The following is a 22567-nucleotide window of genomic DNA, read 5'->3' as shown; positions in this document are numbered from 1 at the left end:
GTGGCTAGAGGATCTGGGGTGACGGAGGAACTGAAGGAAATCCACATTTGGCAGGAAATGGTGTTGGGTAGACTGATGGGACTGAAGGCTGATAAATCCCCAGGGCCTGATGGTATTCATCCCAGGGCACTTAAGGATGTGGCTCTAGAAATCGTGGACACATTGGTGATCATTTTCCAGTATTCTATAGATTCAGGATCATAGATTCCTGTGGATTGGAGGGTAGCTAATGTTATCCCACTTTTTAAGAAAGGCGGGAGGGAGAAAGCAGGGAATTATAGACCAGTTAGCCTGATGTCGGTGGTGGGGAAGATGCTGGAGTCAATCATAAAAGATGAAGTAACGGCACATTTGGATAGCAGTAACAGGATCGGTTCGAGCCAGCATGGATTTACGAAGGGGAAATCATGCTTGACTAATCTTCTGAAATTTTATGAAGATGTAACTAGGAAAATGAACAAATGAGACCCAGTGGATGTAGTGTACCTGGACTTTCAGAAAGCATTTGATAAAGTACAACATAGGAGATTAGTGGACACAATTAGGGCACATGGTATTGGGGGTAGAATGCTGACATGGATAGAAAATTGGTTGGCAGATAGGAAACAAAGAGTAGGGGTTAACGGGTCCCTTTCAGAATGGCAGGCAGTGACTAGTGGGGTACCGCTTATTGAAACATATAAGATTATTAAGGGTTTGGACTCAATAGAGGCGGGAAACATGTTCACGATGTTAGGGGAGTCCAGAACCAGGGACCTCAGTTTAAGAATAAAGGTTAAGCCATTTAGAATGGAGATGAGAAAACACTTTTTTACACAGAGAGTTGTGAGTTTGTGGCATTTTCAGGATGGTGGAGGCCGGTTCTCCGGATACTTTCAAGAGAGAGCTAGAGAGGGCTCTTAAAGATAGCGGAATCTGGGGATATGGGGAGAAGGCAGGAACGGGGTACTGATTGGAGATGATCAGCCATGATCACATTGAATGGTGGTGCTGGCTCGAAGGGCTGAATGGCCTACTCCTGCACCTATTGTCTATTGTCTATTGTCTTTTGATACCCGATTCAGAGAACTATACCTGTAGTCCTAACTATGTTTGAGAAAGGGTCTCAACCCGAAACATCACCCATTCTTTTTCTTCAGAGTTGCTGCCTGAACTGTTAGGTTACTCCAGCATGTTGTGCCTATCTTTGGTGTAAACTAGCATCTGCAATTCCTTCCTGCACAGCCTTACCCTGTGGATGCATTTCTTGTGGTGATGAGATGAGGAGACCAGGCAGGGTGCAGAGATACTCTCTTCTCCAGCTGCCCTTAAGGTATTGCTGTTGAATCCAGCAGATTTTTCAGCTAAATGAACCAGTTCATATCCAAATTTTGTTCTCAGTCTGTGTTTTAGTTTCCCAGTCCATATCAGTCTGGCTGAAGCTGTACAACCTGACTCATCAGCATTTGGTTAGTGGCAGGTCATTTAGTCATAACTGTTTCAAGGCAGGGTGTCATTTGGCTATGGCGTTACCCACCTCCCCTGGCATGGTCTTTGCTGGGCGATGAAGACAGCCTGCTTTACTCAAGGCTTTGCAGGGTATATCAAGCGTCAGTAAAGGGAGGGGAAGCTGGTGCCGCTGAGTAATGTTAAACAACACTTCCTCTCCTCGACACCATAAAAGAAAGTTTGCTCCCCTGGTTTGTTCAAAGAGGAAGTGTTTCATTCAGGATGTGTTTGCCACGGATTAATAAAACCACTTTTATAACGCCTGGTTAGCTTTGTTCAACAAATTAAGGAGGAAGCCCGTACAATTCCGAATTTAAAAATAATGAAGAATGAGTCGAATGGGCTTGTATTCACTGGAATTTAAAAGGATGAGAGGGCATCTTATGGAAACATATAAAATTCTTAAAGGATTGGATAGGTATGATGCAGGAAAATGTTCCCGATGTTGGGGGAGTCCGGAACCAGGGGTCGCAGTTTAAGAATAAGGGGTCGGCCATTTAGGACCGTAATGAGGAAAAACGTTTTCACCCAGAGAGTTGTGAATCTGTGGAATTCTCTGTCACAGAAGGCAGTGGAGGCCGATTCACTGGAAGTTTTCAAGAGAGTGTTAGATTTAGCTCTTAGAGCTAAAGAAATCAAGGGATATAGGGAGAAAGCAGGAACGGGGTACTGATTTTAGATGATCAGCCATGATCATATTGAATGGTGGTGCTGACTCGAAGAGCAGAATGGCATTCTCTTGCACCTATTTTTCCATGTTTCTATAACTCACCACTCTCAGCAGGCTGGGCAAATCTTCACGATTTTCCTAGAATGGCTGAAGATGGCTGCGATAAAGCACAAATCAAATTGAAAAAGCATTCGCATTTATATTTTATCTGTGGTAGATGTAAGGGGCTGCCTGACAAGGGAGGGCAGTTGAACAGGATGTGTGGAAGCCACTACAGAGGCATGTAGGCAGTGTTAGTAACTCACACTGTTCCATTTAGCAACTAGAAAAATAACCACAATTCATATCCTGATAAGAACAGTTCCCCCAGACAAATGATAATTTTCTAGAACAACCTTAAAGTCTGTAAAGACTTTAGAAATCAGACAATTTTGTTGTGAAATACATGTAGTTCTGTTATAATGGGTGTTTTCCCTTGGGCTAACTGAAAATAACGCGACAGATTATTTAAAAATTCAGTTTAAAATTATTTTGGAAATTGATAATCAGCAAAAATTGCTCTCTTGGGAAAAAACAGTTTAGTTTAGTTTAGCTTAGAGATACAGTGTAGAAACAGGCCCTTTGACTCATTGAGATCACGCCCAGCCGCACATTAGTTCCATCCTACACACCAGGGACAATTTACAGAAATAAATTAACCTACAAACCTGCACCACTTTGGATTGTGGGAGGAAACTGAAGCAACTTAAAGAAACTCATGTGGTCACAGGGAGAACGTACACCATCCAACGTACAACAGACAGCATCCATAGTCAGGAGTGAAGCGGGTCTCTGGCGTTGTAAGGCAGCAACTCTACCGTTGCGCCACTGTGCAGCCCTTACGTAGTGGATGCTGACCTTAACAGTGCAGAGGTATCTTGGTAAACCAATTTCCCCCCCCCTTTCCCACAAATCACCCCACTACAACCCTCCTCCACACCTCCGCAGTAATCAGACACCATCGTCTCTTAAAAGTAGTCTGCCTGCTTCATTGTAGGTGGCCATTGAATTTGACAAGCAATCACTTCGATTGTTACTGTTCAATACACTCTATTAAATAATAGAAACAAGAAACTGCAGAAGCTGGTTTATAAAAAAGGACACCAAGTACCAGAGTAAAGGGCCTGTCCCACCAGCACGCAACTGACCTAACGTGGTCGCTTGAGCCGTACGGCCTCGCGGGGCCGGTCCCACTTCGATCGCCGGAGCCGTATGGAGTTGTGCGGGGCTGGTCCGGACATTGCGCGGTGCTCCAAAAAACTGACACTGTCCAAAAATCCCGCGCGGCAACGGCCTGTCGGCCCGCAGCCGCATTGAGGCCGTACGCAGCGCCTCGACGGGCGTACACAGTGTCTCGCCACCACACGCAGCGTCTTGACGCCGTACGCAGTGTCTGGACGCCGTATGCAGCGTCTTGATGGCGTACGCCTAGCGCGTGGCGTTGCGCGATGATGTCACCGCCCGGCGTGTTGTTGCATGATGACGCAACCGCCTGATGCCGTGCGACGTCCAAATTCAGTCGGCCTGCCTCCTGCCCAGCTGATTGGTGAGTGTGATGTCGGGACCAGCTCCAGACGGCTCCGCGGTTGGAAGTGGGACCAGCCCCGCGAGGCCGTACGCCTCAAGCCACCACGTTTGGTCGCGCTCGCCGCCTACAGTCGCATACTGGTGGGACAGGCCCTTAACTCAGCATGTTCGGCAACATCCCTGTAGAACAAGGATAGGTGAAGTTTTTAGGGTTTAGTTTAGTTTAGAGATACAACACAGGAACAGGCCCTTCAGCCCACCAGGTCTGCGCCAACCGGCAATCCCCGCTTATTGACACTATCCCATACACACTAGGGACAATTTTTTTTACATTTACCAAGCCAATTAACATACAAACCTGTATGTCTTTGGAGTGTGGGAGGAAACCGAAGATCTCGGAGAAATCCCACGCGGTCATGGGAAGAATGTACAAACTCCGTACAGACTCCACACGTGGTCGGGATCGAACCCAGGTCTTTGTCGTTGTGAGTGCTGTAAGCCAGTAACTCTACCGCTGCACCACCATGCCTTTGGGACCTTTCTTCAGACTGAATGTTGGGGGGGTGGGGGAAGAAAGCTGAGTGAGACGAGAGGCAGGGCAAAGCATGGCATGTAATAGGTGACTACAGGCGAGGGGGTTTTCGATAGGCAGATGATTAACATCGGCCAGCGAATAAGGATTGAAGAGTTGTGAATTATGAAGCCAGAAGAAGGAATGTGAGTGAGGGCGAAGGGATGGAGGGGTGTGAGGGGGAGGGGTGAAATAGGTGCGGGTCCATCTGGAGCATAGCAGAACGGCAGAAGGAAGGGGATATGGTGCTGTGGGGGAGAAAGGGGAGAGGGAGGATAGCAGTTATTAGAGTTAACTAACATTTGAGAATTCAATGTTCATACCATTGGGTTGTAAGCTATCCAAGGTGATAATTCTTGGGTGCTAACAATGCAATGGGATGTACATTGATTTCTCCAATGTTAGTTAACCTCTAACACCCCACCCCCTCCCCTTGCTCCCCAACACCAACACCCTATCGTCCCTATCCCCCATTTCCAATTGATAACATTATCTTTACAATATGATTTTGTGTAACATGATTTTCTTACAAACACGACTATCTTAATGCATTTGAATAACATTTCTTTGGACAGTCCGATTACTCCAATTAATAATGTTAAACCACTGACTCGTGCAGGCCGTGTCCCTCTGTATGTTAGCTAAACTGAGGATTCAGTGTACTATCTCAACCCGTGATAGTTGGACATGGAGAACTGATGATGAAGCCATGGAAATGTCTTTCTGCGGCTGTGGCTCAAGTTTAGAAGCACACATCTGGATTGTTTGTAATTCACTTATCGTTTGCTTGAATTGTGGATTGTAAGAGTGTAGGCATCTGGGCTGCACAGGGGCATAGTGCAGGGAGACTGAGTGGGGAGCAAGTTGATGGGAGGGATAAAGAAGACTGGAATAAGGAAGAGGACATGGGATGGAGGATATAACTGCACCCTCTCTAGCTTAATCTCATCCACTTGGCCTCCTGGGTCTTCAAACTGTGCACCCAAACATCCACTCCCTCAAAATATTCCACAACAGGAGGTGTGCAATAACACCTGACCATGGGGTGTGTTAGTCCAAACTATTTCCTAAAGGTATTAGAATGAGCTTTGTTCAGTTCAGTTTATTGTCACGTGTACCGAGGTACACTGAAAAGCTTTTGTTGCGTGCTAAAACACCAGCACTACAGCAATTACATGTTCTAATGTTACCGGAGAAGGAGGCTTTAGGCCCATTAGGTCAAGGCCAGCTTTCATACAAATCCCATCAATTCCATTCCCCCAATTACTGCCGTGTATCCAATTCTCTCTCATGGCCCACCAACTCTACCCCTGCTTCTCCTGCCACCCACCAGACAAGCTTGGATGCGAAGACGTTAGAAAGGGTGCAGAAAAGATTCACAGGAATTTTGCCTGGTCTGGAGGGCTTGATTTATAAGTAGAGACAAGACAGAGTGGGACTTGCTTTTCCTAGAGCAATTGGGGTCGAGGGGTGACTCAGTCTGAAGAAGTGTCTCGACCCATTCCTTCTCTCCAGAGTTGCTGCCTGTCCAGCTGAGTTACTCCAGCATTTTGTGTCCACCTTCGAGGGGTGACCTTGCTGAGGTCTGTAAAATCGTGAGGGACATAGATAAAGGGGGGCAGTCACAGTCTGTTCCCTAGGGTGGGGAGAATAAAACTAAAGGGCCAAGGTTTAAGATGAGACAGGAAAGATAAAGGATGTGAGAGACAGCTTTTTCACACAGAGGGTGATGGAATATGGAATGAGATGTCAGAGAATGTTAAAAGTGAGTGCATTTACAATGTTTAAAAGACATTTGGACAGGTACATGGTTAGGAAAGGTTAGGATCGATTACAGGTGACTACAGGCGAGGGGGGTTTCGATAGGCAGATGATTAACAGCAGATGATTAGTCACCTGTAATCGATCTACACAGCGGATCTCCAATGGAACACCAACAACTGCTTTTTGCAGAAGTATTCGGATGATACAGCTGTTGTCGGCCTCATTAAAGGGGGCAATGAGGAGGAATACAGAGACATTATAAGTAACTTTGTGGAGTGGAGCGCACACAATAATCTCCATCTCAACACCAAAAAAACAAAGGAGATAGTGGTGGACTTTAGGAGGGGGAGGAGGAGGACTCAAGCAACGCCGATCAACATTAAGGGCACTGAGGTGGAGGTGGTTGCTAATCACAGGTACCTTGGGGTGCAGCTTGACAGTGAGCTGAACTGGAAGTGTCATATGGAGGCGGTGTACAGGAGGGGACAAAGCCGACTGTATTTTTTAAGGAGGCTGAGGTCTTTTAATATCTGCCAACCCCTACTGTGCAGTGTCTACCATTCAGTGGTGGCCAGTGCTCTGTTCTTTGCTGTGGCCTGTTGGGGAGATGGCGCCCGTATAGCGGATAAAAACAGATTGGACAAACTAATCAGGAAGGCCGGCTCAGTGGTCGGGGCTGAGCAACGAACGGTCCAGCAGGTGGCAGAGGCCAGAACTCTAAATAAACTAGGTTCCATAATGACAAACCCCACTCACCCACTCCATGCCCTGAAGGTGATCAAGAGCAGCATCTTCAGCCAGAGGCTGATTGCACCAATGTGCAAAACGGAGAGATACAGGAAGTCCTGTTTACCAGCTGCTATAAGACTTTTTAATGAGCATAAATAACTGCACTTTTTTTAAATTAATTGTATTTTAACTTGTATTTTAACGTATTTTAACTTGTTATGTATGAAAGCGTGGTGTTATGTTATGTTTGTCTTGAAGCTGTCGTGGCAAATAATTTCCTGAAAAGGATTATTAAAGGAATATTCTATTCTACATGCACAGATTAAAGGTTAGTTTAGTTAATTTTAGTTTCATTTAGATTAGTTTATTATCACGTGTGCCGAGGTACAAACGAAAAGCTTTTGTCGAACCATTTACAGTGTATAGATACATGATAAGGGAGTACCGTTTAGTGCAAGGTAAAGCCAGCAAAGTCCGATCAAGTGTACTCTGAGGATAACCAAAGTGGTAGATAGTAGTTCAGCTCTGCTCTCTGGTTGGTAAATATGATTAGTGTAGATAGACATATTTGTCTGCATGGATTAAGGTCGAGAGACTTGTTTCCGTGCTGTATAACTCGATTTAACGTACAATAACATTAATTTATAATAACCAATGAACCAGCCTTTGAGAGGTAGGAAGAAATTAGAGCATTCTGGAGAAACACACACCTGTCCCAGGGAGAATATGTCATCTCCGGCCAGACTGCACCTGAGATCAGGATTGAACACAGGTCGATGGATCTATGAGGCACCAGTTGTTATTCCTTCACCATTTGTTATTCCTACTGTATTCCTGCCCTGTGCATCCTCAGAATTAATTTAGAAACCTGGATCCCAGTACATGGTTGATGATATCCATGAAACCTGTGTGCATATGTTCAGCTGTGTCAATTCTTCATCATTGGAGATTAAGGAGGAGGTTCCTTTCTAGCTGGGCTGATTCCTATCCCTTGATTTAATGGGTATCTATGTAGCCTTTACATTCAACCTCTCATGCTGTCTATGTGGAGTTTGCATGTTCTCCATATGATTGCATGGGTTTCTTGCAGGTACACTGTTTTCCACCCAATCACAGAATGCCATGGGGGGTTGTAGGCTGGCCACTGCGATTCGGTACCCTGTGACCCCATGACTCCAGCCAGACATTTGAGGTAACTGAATCTGACAATATATGGTCCTGAGGCAGACTTCAGAGACTTCAGGGACAAACCCTTCATGCTAAAATGGTTGTCTGAGCCCCATCCATCTGGCCCATGAATACTTCAAACACGAAACATTGCCACAACATTTGCATTAAAAAAATGATGTTAAGCACACTGTGTGCTCAAAGGGAAGTTTTGAGTTATTCAGGATTAATGAATCAATCATTGAGATGGAGGGGAAAGCAGTGCAGTTCGTGTTGCAAGTGGCCCTGTCTTATCAGAGTCAGTAATTGCCTGGGGCAATGCACCAACAAAGTATGTTGTTGATGTCTTGTTTTCACACGGTACACTTCCATATCTCTGTGTCTCCCTCTGCACGACTCTCAGTTTGAAGAAGGGACTTGAGCCAAAACGTCACCCATTCCTTCTATCCAGAGATGCTGCCTGTCCCGCTGAGTTACACCAGCATTTTGTGTCTAACCTCGGTATAAACCAGCACCTGCAGTTCCCTCCTACACATATTCATGAGGTCATAAGTGATAGATTAGGCCATTCGGCCCATTAAGTCTACTCCGCTATTCAATCATGGCTGATTCATCTCTCCCTCCTAACCCCATTGATATGGGCAAGATGCTGCAGTCTGCCTTCTCCCCACATCCTCTGACACCTGTACTAGTCAAGAATCTATCTATCTCTGCCTCAAAAATATCCACTGACTGCCTCCACAGCCCTCTGTGGCAAAGAATTCTACAGATCACCACACTCTAGCTAAAGAAATTTCTCCTCATCTCCTTCCTAAAAGAACGTCCTTTAATTCTGAGGCTATGACCTCTGGTCCGAGACTCTCCCACTAGTGGAAACATCCTCCCCACCTCCACTCTATCCAAGCCTTTCACTAAATAGTTGAAAGCCATCATACTGCAGAGGGTGGGGATAGGAGAAATTAGTTTATACCATTCAGTGTAGCTTGTCTGAAATCCTTAACCAGGTCCCACAGCATCATTCATTGCACCTTGCCGCCTTTGTGGTTGTGACGTCAGCACTGGTTCGTTGAGACTTTCCGGAAATGCTGAAGTGAAAGCGCCTGAAGACGCGGCTCGACAAGATCTCAGCTCTGCTGGTTATCAACGGTCTCCAGATTGACGGACCCGACCAACACTGTTAATCAAAACATGCCTTCTTGGAGCAGGACAGTGAGAGAGAGATACGGAGTGGGTAAGGGATGTCAGCTTCAACTATTTCAGAGATTATTTGTCATAAAACGGGTGAAAAAAATGTTCACATTTGCCGCAGTGTTGCAGTCTGTCAACAGGATGTGGGTAACTTCTTTCAAAACTGGAACAGGTCAAAGAGCTAAAAGAAAAAATAGTGCAAGATGGTAAAAATCCAAGCTAAACTCCATCAGATGCAAAATAAAGTTAGTTGTTTTAATTTTTTTCAATGCTGTCAGTGGTATTGATCACAGTCAAATGAGTTTTACTGTAAGACAGAGTTTTATGTCACGGGCTAATTTCAGCTACCTGATCAGTCTCGAATTAATGTCAAGGTTTTCTTTCTGCCCAACACCCATTTGACGAGCTTTGAAATAATTTAAAACAGACGCCCACTTTGGATAGACACAGACACGTGATGGAGGAAGTGGGATGTGTGTCTGATTGATGGCGGATGTTTGAGGAACTTCTTCACCTCACCAGCAGACAAACGCGCATTTTAGAAACATAGAAACATAGAAAATAGGTGCAGGTGCAGGCCTTTCGGCCCTACGAGCCAGCACCGCCATTCAATATGATCATGGCTGATCATCCTAAATCAATACCCCGTTCCTGCTTTCTCCCCATATCCCTTGATTCCGTTAGCCCTAAGAGCTAAATCTAACTCTCTTAAAAACATCCAGTGAATTGACCTCCACTACCTTCTGTGGCAGAGAATTCCACAAATTCACAACTCTCTGGGTAAAAACGTTTTTCCTCATCTCAATCCTAAATGGCCTACCCCTTATTCTTAAACTGTGACCCCTGGTTCTGGACTCCCCAACATTGGGAACATTTTCCTGCATCTAGCCTATCCAATCCCTTAAGAATTTTATATGCTTCTATAAGATTTCCTCTCATCCTTCAAAATTCCAATGAATATAAGCCCAGTCGGTCAATTTTTTCATCTTATGTTAGTCGTGCCATCCCGGGAATTAACCTGGTGAACGTATGCTGCACTCCCTCATTTACCATCCTGTACATCCTGTGCTAACCAACCATTCAGGTTGAGAACTTCATACATTATTTCAAGCCCATCTACTGAACTGGGGTACCTGAGAACCTAATATATACTTTTTGGCAATTATACCACAATGCCGTCCATGCATGTAGTGCCCTTATCTCTTAGCATTTCCTTTAATACATAAGAGGTGTTACCCATCAATTTAAGATATGGCAGTGTGAACCCTTGCTGAATCAAAGAGATTCTGCACCTCAGTTTCAAATAGCCATTTGATTCACCAGGACACTTGCACGAGGGCTTTGTGTGAAATGCCTGTTGAATATGAGTCCAGTCCAGGGAAGGGAATGGGTGAGCAATGATATAGTTTTGTACCAATGTTTGTCAACAGCAGGAGTCCAGTCTTTGAATCAGGAGAGTATAGAAGCAAGGCTGTCAAGGATAATTAATGCTGAGCTGGGAAGAGAGACACCTCCAAGGAAAAAACGGTGCTTTAAAATCTCAAAAGGGAATGATTATCGACTCAAAATCAACAATGATTGTCCCAGGCTGTAAGCGACAGAAAAATGGTACTTTAATATTGTTGAAAAGGGATTCAAAAGGCACTGCTTGTGCTTGGTGGAAAAATAACAATAATTATTGATCATTGCTGCAGATAGCCTACATCAGCTTTTACTTTTATCCTTTAGTTTTTCCATGCATTATACAACTGATTTCCTAACATATATCGAATTTTACCATGCTTATACCTGTTGCCCTTTTAAAAAAAGGGAACACCATTGGCTATACCACAGTTACCTGCGGTTAATGCAGATACAAACATTTCTGTCAAGGTTCCAGTTTTCACCTCCACTGCAGTATCCTTTATTATCAAGCGGGTTCCCTAAACTTTCTCCTTTCATTCTGGCCCTGGTCTCTTACTAGCCACTGCACTGGTTGATTTAGCATCCCCACTTGCTGCTATGCTTCCCAAATCCCAAGTCAAACTAGTTTAAACCCTCCTGTGCAGTGTGAGCAAACCTCCCAGCAATGTTATTGGAACCCCTCCAATTTAGGTTCAATTATAAGAGCACTTCTATGTTGGAAATAACCACACTTTTCAAAGATTGCTTTGACCTTGGAGTCTGTGTCCCAACACCAAGGCCCTGTTGTGAACAAGGATACCAATCTAACAACCAGTTTAAACGGATCTTCCAAAAATACATAAATCGCTGGAAATACTCAGCTGGTCAGGCAGCAGCTGTGGAGAGAGAAACAGATTAATCTTTCAGGATGAAAACTTCATCAGATCAAGAGTAAACATTTTGGTTTAAGTTGTAGTGAGGTTAGGAGAGTGATGGATGGGAGAAGGGAATATTGCTGATGGTAAGAGGTTGGGGCTGCCAAGATGATTCCAACATTTACAGAGCTGTCTGAATTATCAATTTGGTTTATATTTAGTTTAGAGACATAGTGTGGAAACAGGTCCTTCAGCCCACTGAGTCCACACTGACCAATGATCTCCCATTCACAATAGTTCTATCCTACACACTGGGTACAATTTAGGGGGGCCAATTAACGTACGCAGACGCACGTCTTTGGAGTGTGGGAGGATACCGGAGCATCCGGAGGAAACCTACATGGTGTCAGGGAGAATGTGCAAACTCCGTTCAGACAGCATCTGTACTCAGAATTGAACCCTGGTGCTGTAAGGTGGCAGCACTCTTTTTGCGCCACTGTGCTTGCCGCCTGAGCGCAGTAAGAGAGAGATAACAAGGGACATGTTGAAGCTGTGAAATGTAGGTCAGAGCTGTTGCTGAAACTGAAAGCAAAAAGAGAATTTTGAAGAGTCTGGAAAGAGGCAGAGTTAATGTTACAGATGATTTTCAATGAATGGATCTTTCATTGCTTATCATGGAGAAAGGGTGGTAGCATCCCAGTAGTTAATTCACTATAGCATGCATGCATGCACCCTAGTTTTATTCACACATTAATTGCTAACCATCATTTTAACAGCACATATATATTGGATATAAATATATCGCAAAAGATGGCTACAATTTTTATCGCCATGGTGGTTTCTGATGAACCTTCTATGATCCCAGAGGCACAAGGAACTGCAGTTGCTGTTGTACAAAAAACCCCACAGTGCTGGGGTAACACAATGTTCAGGCCACTTTTATGGAGAGCATAAATAGATGATGTCTTGAGCCGGGACTCTTCTTTGGACTGATTGTGGTAAAGGGGAGGGAGGAGGGTGGGGGGAAGAAAGCTGGAAGAGAAATGGGGGCAGGACAAAGCCAGGCAAGTGATGGATAGATGAGGGGGGAGGGGGTTGATTAGCAGATAGTTAGACAAAGGCCAGAGATGAAAAGGCAACAGGTGTAAGATAAAGATTGACAATGTGTGAATAGTGAAGCCCAAGGGCCTCAGTCTGCTATAGGAGCGGGCCCAGGACAGGAAGGTCAGTATGGGAATGGGAAGGGATGTTAAAATGGTCACCACCCAAGAGATCCAGAGTCCTTGGCAGACTGAGCGCGTGTGTGTTGGGGTGAAATGGTGATCAAGTCCACGCTAGGTCTTGCCAATGTAAAGGACCTCCTTTGGCTTAATCAGTTCTTAGTCTCAGATGTTGGACAGAAACTGTTGAGTCAGTGGCAAAAAAGTAACTATTGGACCTTACTGATCATTCATTTGAAACTTTGAAGTTGAGTATGGACCATTAATATTGAATGTTAAATCAAAGTGATAAAAAGAGTCTGAGTCACAGAGCCAACAGCATGGAAACAGGCAGTTCATCCCAACTGACCAAGATGCCTGTCTATACTAGACTCATTTGCTTATTCCTCCAACCCTTTCTAATGTGTATACCTGTCCAAATGCCCCTTAAATATTTATTTTGTACTTGCCTCAATTACTTCATCTGGCAGCTTTTCCCATGTATGTGCCACCAATTGCGTGAAAAAGCTGCCCCTCAACTTTCTATTACTCCTTTCTCCTATCACCAATAACCTTGATTCCTTAATATTACTTTTCCTGGGAAAAATACTGTATGCATTCAGCCTATCTATGTCCCTTGTGATGTTATACACTTCTATAAACTCATCCCTTGATCTCCTATGCTCCAAGGAATAAGGTCGGAGCCAGTCCAACTCCCTGTAACTCAATCTCTCAAGTCCTGGCAACATCTTAAAAAATCTTAACGTTTTATGTTTTGCAATGAATCACAGGTCCTGCTCTCTAGTTATCTGCAAGTGTTCAGAAGAAGGCTAGGGTCTCCTTCTGGGGTTGTACAGGGCCCTAGTGAGACCACAACTGGAGTAGTGTGTGCAGTTTTAGTCTCCTAATTTGAGGAAGGCCATTCTTGCTATTGAGGGAATGCAGCGTAGGTTCACCAGGTTAATTCCCGGGATGGCAGGACTGACATCTGAAGAATGGGTCGACTGGTCTTATATTCACTGGAATTTAGAATGATGAGATGGGATCTTATAGAAACATATACAATTCTTAAGGGATTGGACAGGCTAGATGCAGGACAAATATTCCCCATGTTGGGGGAGTCCAGAACCAGGGGGTCACAATCTAAAAATAAGGGGTTGGCCATTTAGGACTGAGATGAGGAAAATCTTTTTCACCCAGAGAGTTGTGAATCTGTAGAATTCTCTGCCACAGCAGGCAGTGGAGGCCAATTCACTGGGCGTATTCAAGAGAGAGTTAGATATAGCACTTAGGGCTAATGGAATCAAAGGATATGGGGAGAAAGCAGGAACGGGGTACAGATTTAGGATGATCAGCCATGATCATATTGAATGGAGGTGCTGGCTCGAAGGGGCAAATGGCCAACTCCTGCAGCTATATTCTATGTTTCTATGTTTCCTTTACAGCCACTGTGGCTGGGAGCATTCAATACCACCATTATACCTGCACTTTTAAATGAGAAGGAAAATAAACTTGCAACCAGCATAACAAGAAATGTTTTAAATCTGTTATACTTATTTCTAAGGTGCATGGGGAAAGTACATTGTAAGCATCAAATGGATGGTGACATAGATTAGTACTAAAATTCTGCATGTGTGCACATTTCCTTTCAACTTCTCATTTTATAGTTTTCTATAAATGGAATTGAAAATGTAAACTTTTCATGCTATGTTAACACCCAATGGTTTGCCCTTTGTTCCTGTTTTCCCCTGTCTGCATTGCAGGTAAACTTGCATGCTCTAATAAACCCTAACACGGCAAAATATAGTTCTGTTCTGTAGTTTCGAGATTGTGTCTGGCGTGATGTCCCGTGTTTGTACTGTGGGTTAAACAGAACATCATATGGGTTGGGGCATTCATGTATGCACAAGCAATAGCCATCAAAAATATACAGAGTAGATGGAGTCTGTGGGTGTCATTGTAATGCTGCTAGAAGAGTCATTGCCTCACAGTTCCAGTAATCCGGGATTAATTCTGATCTCAAGGGCTGTCTGAGTGGAGTTTGCATGTTCTCCCTGGTACTCCAGTGCCCTCACACACACTAACACATACGAGATCTGAAATGTGTTTCTCATAATGCTGGTAGATTAATTGTCTGCTGTAAATTGATTTAAGTATGTGTAGGTGAGTGGGGGGGAATCGCTGGAAATGTTGGGAAAAATAAAATGGGTTTAGTGTGTGATCGGTGTGATGAATGGTTGGTGGTTGGTGTGGCTCCATGAGAATCCGTCATCAAACAGTGTGCAATGTGGAGTGTCCACATCAAGCAGTTTTAGTACAAGTCAAATTCACGATCTCCAAGATGTCGTCATGATATTGTTTCCTTGTTTGAAAAGCTGGAAGATTTTGCAATCCGTGCGACGTGGGTGTGGGCCTTTGGCCTCTGTCAGTTGGGTAAGAATGCGGCAAACTTTAAAATGCTAGATTTGCATCTTGATAGATAGATATTATCAGCAAATGAGCAATTCTGCACTCTGTATCTTCCACTTTGCTCTATCGATTGCACTAGATTTTGACCTGATTTGTATCTATATATGGTACATCTGTTCTGATTGGAATACATGCAAAACAAGTACTCTGTACTCATGACAATAATTAAACCTAAGGATCATTGATGATACAGGTGGTGCAACAGTGGAGTTGCTAACTTAAAGGGCTAGAGACCCTGGTTCGATCCTGACTGCGGATGCCGTCTGTACAGTCAAAGACTGAGGGGACACTTGATAGGAGATTGCAAGGAATGGGGGGGGGGGGGGGGGGGGTTGACTTACGTCTAGGCAGAAATGTGCCATCATAATTCATTTTTATATTGGAATTAACATATATGTCTTTATTGATACTATCACTTGTAGTAGTGTTATTAACAATACATATTGTGGTTTTTCATTTTTTTTTCATTTTTTTTTTTTCGTTTCTCTTTTCTTTCTTATATATAATCAAATTATTATTTAATCACTCTCTTAATGATTTATAACTGTTCTATTCTTTTTCTATCATTATTTCTAAAAAAAATAGTAGATAAGTATTACTAGTGTTTTACTTAATGCAAATTTAATTAACTTGATATAAAGTTGTTTGAAGCATTGTAATTGATTACCTTTAATAAAAAAATATATATCAAGAAATGTGCCATCATGTTAGTCACAGAAAACATGGGCTGAAGGGCCTGTTCCTGTGCAGTACTTCTGTGTGTTCTGAATTCTATATTTTATGTTTTATGGAAAAAAAAAGTTATTCAGCTGCCAAGCAAGACCATTGCCACCGTATTCATTTCAGTTACCACAACCAATCATTGTATTCTGTGCATGCCACAGGATATATAAATATAAACTGCACAGTTTTACTCCAAGGTTCTTCCTGTCTTACACATAATTGCTTTAAGTAACAACAAGCTTTTGTCACCATGTTTTAAGCTTCTACTTTTTCTGTCACTCTTTAGTTAATTGGCTCAGAATTGAATGTTTATGATCCAGAAGTGAGATCTCGACAGGAAAATTGTACTGAAATTTCAAATTGCTTGTATTGGTGCAAACAGAATAGAAGGGCTTTGCGTACCAGGTAATGCAGGGCATTTCTGAAGAAAGTTATTTGTTCATAGTTATACAGAACGGATGCAGGACCTTCGGCCCAACTCACCCAGGCTGACCATTAATTATGTAATCCTACGTTTCTGATGTCATTGCCATGGCAATTCAACTCATCTAGATTCATACTGAACGTAGTGAGAGTACCTGTCTCCACCATCTCCTCAGAGAGATGCCATCCATGCCCTGGGTGAAAATGATTTTAGCTTGGATTTCTTCTAATCCTCTTCCATCTAAACATATGCCCTTTAGCTTTTGTCACTTCTGGACAAAAGGGCCAACCTTCTTCAGTTGCTTCATTAGCGTCCCTCCCTCCACACCTTTAGAAGTGGCAATGTTTACTGATGTTTGCAAAACTGTTCAATCTGTTCACAGCAACTCAGGTAAGGAAGCAGAACGTGTCAGCATCCAGCAGCTATGCCCCGCATTCAAGCTGGATTAGTGAATGTCATGGGGCATCTGTTTTTGCACGGTGTGAGAAAATTGGCACCTCCAACAAGACAGAAGAACCATCTCCCCTCAACATTCAATGGTATTGACCATCCTAGGGTGACCATTGACCATAAAATTAACTGAATGCCACATGTAGAATGACTATGAGAGCAGCTCCGAAATTGGGTGCTCCTCGATGAGTGTTGTATCTCCTGATTTCCGGGAGCCAGAGATCAGGTGCAAGGAATACCCTCTATTTGATTGTACAAATGGAGTTCCAAACCACAGAAGGTGCTCGACACCATCCACAGCAGACTAGCCTTTTTAATGGTTATTCAGATCTGTATCTTGAACTTAACTCCATCCACTGGTGGACACGGCTACAATGTGTCGAGTTGGCAAGATCCAGTGCAACCACACAACACCATCCAGAAGATTAGGAAGCATGGAATCCACAGGATTTGGTAGTTTGGATTCAGAACTGGCTTACCTAAAATAGTAGTCGTGGAAGGGTGTTATTCTGCTTGGACGAGTGTAATTAATGGTGTTTCGCTGTGATCTGTTCAGGCCGCACTGACATTGGTGGAGTTAGAGACAGAGAAGAAGGCATTTAAGCCCATAGCAAGATATAGATTAGGGTACAAATATGGGCAGAGAATTGACAGATGGAGTTTAAACAGAGCCATTGTGAGATGGTGCACTTAGAGAGGTTGAATGTAAGGGAAAAGTATACAGTTAATGACAAGAACCATAGCAGCATTGATGTGTAGAGGGATCTTGAAATCCAAGTCCATAGGTCCCTGAAAGTGGCGGGAATATGGTCTGCTTGCTTTCATCAGTTGCTTCATTGAGTATAAGAGTCAGGAAGGTATGATGCAGCAGTATTAGTCACCCCCATTACACGTATGATGTGGAGGCCTTGGAGTTTTTACCAGGATGCTGCTTGGATTAGAGGGTGTTAGGTATGGGGAAAGGTTGAACAGACTTGGATTATGTTCTCTGGAGTATTGATTTGAGAGAAGTGTATACAATTCTGAGGCTTAGATAGGGTAAACAATCTCTTTTTTTTCCATGGTTGGAAACAACAAAGATTGGAGACCATAGCTTTAAGGTCAGTGGGAAAAGTTTAAGAGATGTATGAAGCAAGATTTTTACACAAATAGAGGTGGATGCCTGGAATATGTTGCCAGGGTTGGTGTGGAAACAGATACAATAGAGTTGTTTAAGAGGCCTTTAAATAGGCATATGAATATGTAGTGAATGGAGGCATATGGATCACATGCAGGCAAAGGAGATTAGATTAACTTGACATCATGATTGGCACCGGCATTGTGGGCACAAAGAGCCTGTTTGTTAACAAAGCTTTTTTAATAGAATATTACAAAAACAACCAGCCATGTTGACCAGAAGAAAATGGGCAACGGATGCATGGAAAATGTCTATTCTGTTTAGTTTAGTTTAATTTAGAGATACAGCATGGAAACAGGCCCTTTGGCCCACAGAGTCCGCACCGACCAGCGATTGCCGAACACTAATACTATCCTACACACTAGGGACAATTTACAATTAAACAAAGTCAATTAACCTACAAACCTGTACGTCTTTGGAGTGGGGAAGAAATGGGAGATCCCTGGAGAAAACCCACGCAGGTTAAAAGTACAAACTCCGTACAGACAGCACCCATAGTCAGGATTAAACCTGAGTCTCTGGTGATGTGAGGTTGCAACTCTATTGTTATGCCACCATGCCGCCCATAAGTCTATCTTTAACTTGAAATTATGCACTCGCTTACTTAAATATTTTGCCATCCTTCATCCTTATTGCGCTGAAATTAATGAATAGTTTTTTTCCATCCAACTCCATCGGAGTATGTTCATGAGTCATAAGGTACTGAAGAAGGTGGCTCACTACTAAAGACTCAAGGCAACAAAAGTACATCAGCAAAAGCTATCTTAGTCAGTGATAGTAAAGTTTGATGAAGGAACAAAATTAGCAGCATTCCTCTTCATGTTGTCAGGCTAGAATTGTTGAAACAGATATTACTTCTGTTTTTACTGCTGTCTATTTACAGATAGTTGACCATTATGGAGTCATGGTTAATTGTGCAATTGCTTTTGTACTTAATGAGCCAGGGTTTCAATTGCAATGTGTAGTTGCTTTAACCATGTTCAAAGTTATGCCAAGGAACTTGTTAGGAAAGACACATTTTACTTGTCAACATAATTTGCAGTAGCTGAATTTATATAGAATAATAAAATGTTAACTTTGAAAAAATAGCACTAAATTAACCCTGGAACTTGGTAAGCGATGGTTTCAATACATATTTGTTCCTACTTGGAACTCAAAGTAAACAAAGGCTCTTGTGAAAAAACAGTGAACTGATAAGAAGCTGGCTTATTCAACCAATAATTGTACCACTAATTGTGTGTGCATGCTTGTATCATATATATATAGTCACATATTTAAATACTCTGCATTATTTCCTCATTTTGTAAAGGAAGGGTGGTTCTGTGGTGTGTAATGTATGACAGGTCCATGCAAACAAGTGCTGTTCAGCTGTACTCTGCAAGATCCACTGATGTTCCGCACAGCGGCAGCAATTTTCAGGATGCTCCATGATGGCTCCCACTCTGCAAAATAAATGGTCTGTGCCATCATGTGGCAAGAAGACAGAGTGAACAATAGTGATGAGGAGACTGCAGCTACAGTCTCAATTCTCACCATTTCACACTGGGACCCATCTTACACCAGGCCCAGGTTTCTGGAACCTAATTCAACCTGTGACCTGTGGCAGGGGACACAACTGCAAACAGGACTAAGTTTTAGCAGTCTGATTGTTTGTGTCCATGTGGTACCCGGACTTGGCGTCGAAGGACAAGATGCTGAAGCGAAGAAGTGGAAGCCAAATAACCGAACGGATGCAACGCCGAAAACAACAAAAAATAATCATTGTGCCACCCTCCCCCCCGCTTGGTCACTCCGTTCCCTCACCGGGTAACCCCGAGGCCAGTGATCAATGATCGCTCAACCCCCCCACTTTCAAAAAAGTTCCGCGGCCCCTGACTCATATCACTGAACTGACTCAGGGAGCTAAGATATTCTTTAAAAAAACGGTCATATTTTTTTCGACTGGTTTCTCGATTCACACCCACAAGGACCACTGGCCTTCAAGATGCACGGTAGTGTATGTAAATGTTTGTGGTATCAATATAATTGTCACAGTTGGTGTAGATATCTATGGAACCAATTTGGATTATTATTTTGTTAAATCAACCGAAAGTTCCAATCACGCGGGGTTTTATTTTATATTCAGGAAAGTCCAAAAGCCACGAAGGAAAATTAAAAATGATCCCCACCCTCCTGTCTCCCCCGGCCAGTGATGTGATGGACGCAGGGGTCTGGACCAATTGCTGACAAGCCCCGCCCCCCGGCGACGTCATGTCCGTTATTTGGCTTTTTGGCAATGCGGCCGTTCGGTTAGTTGGCTTTTAGACGTCCTGCCCTTTCGGTTATATGGCTTTTCGGCGATCCGCCTTTCGGTGGTTTTCGTTCGGTTAGTTGGCTTTTAGGTGTCTCGCCCTTTCAGTTATTTGGCTTTTCAGCGTTGCATCCATTCGGTATTTGGCTTTTCGGCCTTGCGCCTTTTCGGTTATTCGGCTTTTCGGCGTCGTTTCCGTTCGGTTATTTGGCTTCCACTTCTTCGCTTCGGCATCTCGTCCTTCGACGTCACATCCGCACATGGTCCATGGTACAGTATAGGAACATGTTGAGTTCCACCTAGACTACTGAGTTCCTCCAGCACGTTTTGCTCAAGATACCAGCATCTGCATTTTAGTTTAGAGATACAGCGCAGACACAGGTCCTTCGGCCCACCAGGTCCGCGCCGACCAAGCGATCCCTGTACATTAACACTATCCTACAACCACTAGGGACATTTTTTACATTTGCCAAGCTAATTAACCTACATACCTGTACGTCTTTGGAGTGTGGGAGGAAACCGAAGATCTCGCAGGTCAAGGGCAGAATTCCTTTTCTTCAGAGATGCTGTCTGACCTTTGTGTCCATCTTCGGTTTAAACCAGCATCTGCAGTTCCTTCCTACACTAAACTCAATTCAATTGATCCTTGCATCATGTGGAATAAATTAATAAGTAATGGGAGCAGGAGCAGATTGTCACACTTGCTCAATCATTTGGTAAGATGATGGTTGGACTGATATTAGCTTCAGTTCCATTTTACTGTCCCACAACATTTGACTCCTCATAACCAAAAACCTGTTTATCGCAGCCTGAACCATTTTCAATGATTCAGCCTTCAAAGCTCTTTCTGGAAGAGAATTCCAAGGATTCAAAATCTCTGAGGGAAAATAAAACCTTTCACATCTCCCTTTTAAATTGCCGATTGCTTATTCTGAAACTTATCAAGTCTGCACTGAGTTTCGAAAATCAAAAAACAAACTGCAAATGCCAGGAATCTGAAATGAAACTGCAAATGCTGGGAACATTTAAGGTTTCAGTTCAAAGGTTATTTCAGTACCTCAGTCTCTGGTCCAAGGCTGTGTTAGATCATAGAGACCTGAGCCCATTGTGGGCCTGAACCCTGTACCAAAGTGGATACTTGGGAGGGGTTGAGGTCTACCTTGTATCTGCATTTTCAGCCTCCTGAATGTCCCTTTCACAGATGATGTCTTTGGACAATGCAATCAGGGAGATCCTAACAAAACTATAGTTGGAACATTCAGGAACGTGAGCACTCTCGTTCTTCAACCTGCTCAAACCTTCTCATAAGCTGTGCCACAATCACCATTGGACCAGCCTCTGCAATGCGCACATAATCACATAACTTTTCAATATTCTCTTACATGTCCCTTGCTGTGACTAGACAGTTTATGTCTATACTTCTGCTTTCATCTCATTTTCCCACGATATCTATGCAAAGCATATTTTATCACTTCAACATCGCATTTTTAAATGTCAAATTGGATAGATAGTATTGGTTGTTTGGCTGACCCAGAGAGGACAGAGGGAAGTGGTGGGAAGGTTTTTATTCTGGCTGGAGATGTGTGACCAGTGGTGTTCCGTTGAGTTATGTGTTGGGACTCTGTTTGTGATATATACAAATCACTTAGGCGTAAATGTAGGGCATGGATACTTTCCCTTGCAACAGCAAGAAAACAACAGATTCCGACCAACATCTACTACAAACCCACTGACACCCATGGCTATCTGGACTACACTTTTTCCCACCCTACTTCCTGTAAGGACTCTATCTCCTACTCCCAATACCTCTGTCTACGCCACATCTGCACCCAGGATGAGGTGTTCCAGACCAGGGCATCGGAGATGTCCTCATTCTGTAGGGAACGAGGTTTCCCCTCTTCTATTGTAGATGAGGCTCTCACCATCGTCTCTATATCCTGCAGCTCCGCTCTTACTCCCCATCCCCCTACTCGTAACAAGGACAGTCCCCCCCTTGTCTTCACCTTCCACCCCATCAGCTGTTGCATACAACATATAATCCTCCGACATTTGCACCACCTCCAATGAGGTCCTACCACTGGCCACATATTCCCATCTCCTCCTCTTTCTGCTTTCTGCAGACTGTTCACTCCGTAACTCCCTGGTCAATTTGTTCCTACCAACCCAAACCACCCCCTCCCCGGGTACTTTCCCTTGCAACCGCAGGAAATGCTACACTTGTCGCTTTACCTCCCCCTCGACTCCATCCAAGGACACAAGCAGTCTTTCCAGGTGATGCAGAGGTTCGCCTGCACCTCCTCCAACCTCATCTATTACATCTGCTGCTCCAGGTGTCAACTTCTCTACATTGGTGAGACCAAGCGCAGGCTCGGCGATCGCTTCGCCCAACACCTCCGCTCAGTTCATACTAACCAACCTGAACCTCTGGTGGCTC

General features: G+C 43.7%; 1 protein-coding gene across 1 annotated transcript in view; it reads left to right on the top strand.

The window, feature by feature from the left end:
- Positions 1-9047: 9047 nt before the first annotated feature.
- The window catches only part of dock2 (dedicator of cytokinesis 2), a 703541-nt gene continuing 690021 nt past the window's right edge, over positions 9048-22567 (top strand). The window contains exon 1 of the mRNA XM_033029960.1: positions 9048-9186. Within this exon, the coding sequence (XP_032885851.1) occupies positions 9144-9186 (43 nt within the window). The 5' untranslated portion in view covers positions 9048-9143. The remainder of the gene's footprint in view (positions 9187-22567) is intronic.

Source organism: Amblyraja radiata, chromosome 11, assembly GCF_010909765.2.
Source record: "Amblyraja radiata isolate CabotCenter1 chromosome 11, sAmbRad1.1.pri, whole genome shotgun sequence".
Classification (NCBI taxonomy): domain Eukaryota; kingdom Metazoa; phylum Chordata; class Chondrichthyes; order Rajiformes; family Rajidae; genus Amblyraja; species Amblyraja radiata.
Note: the sequence above shows the minus strand (reverse complement) of the source record. Positions and strands in the feature narration are given on the sequence as shown.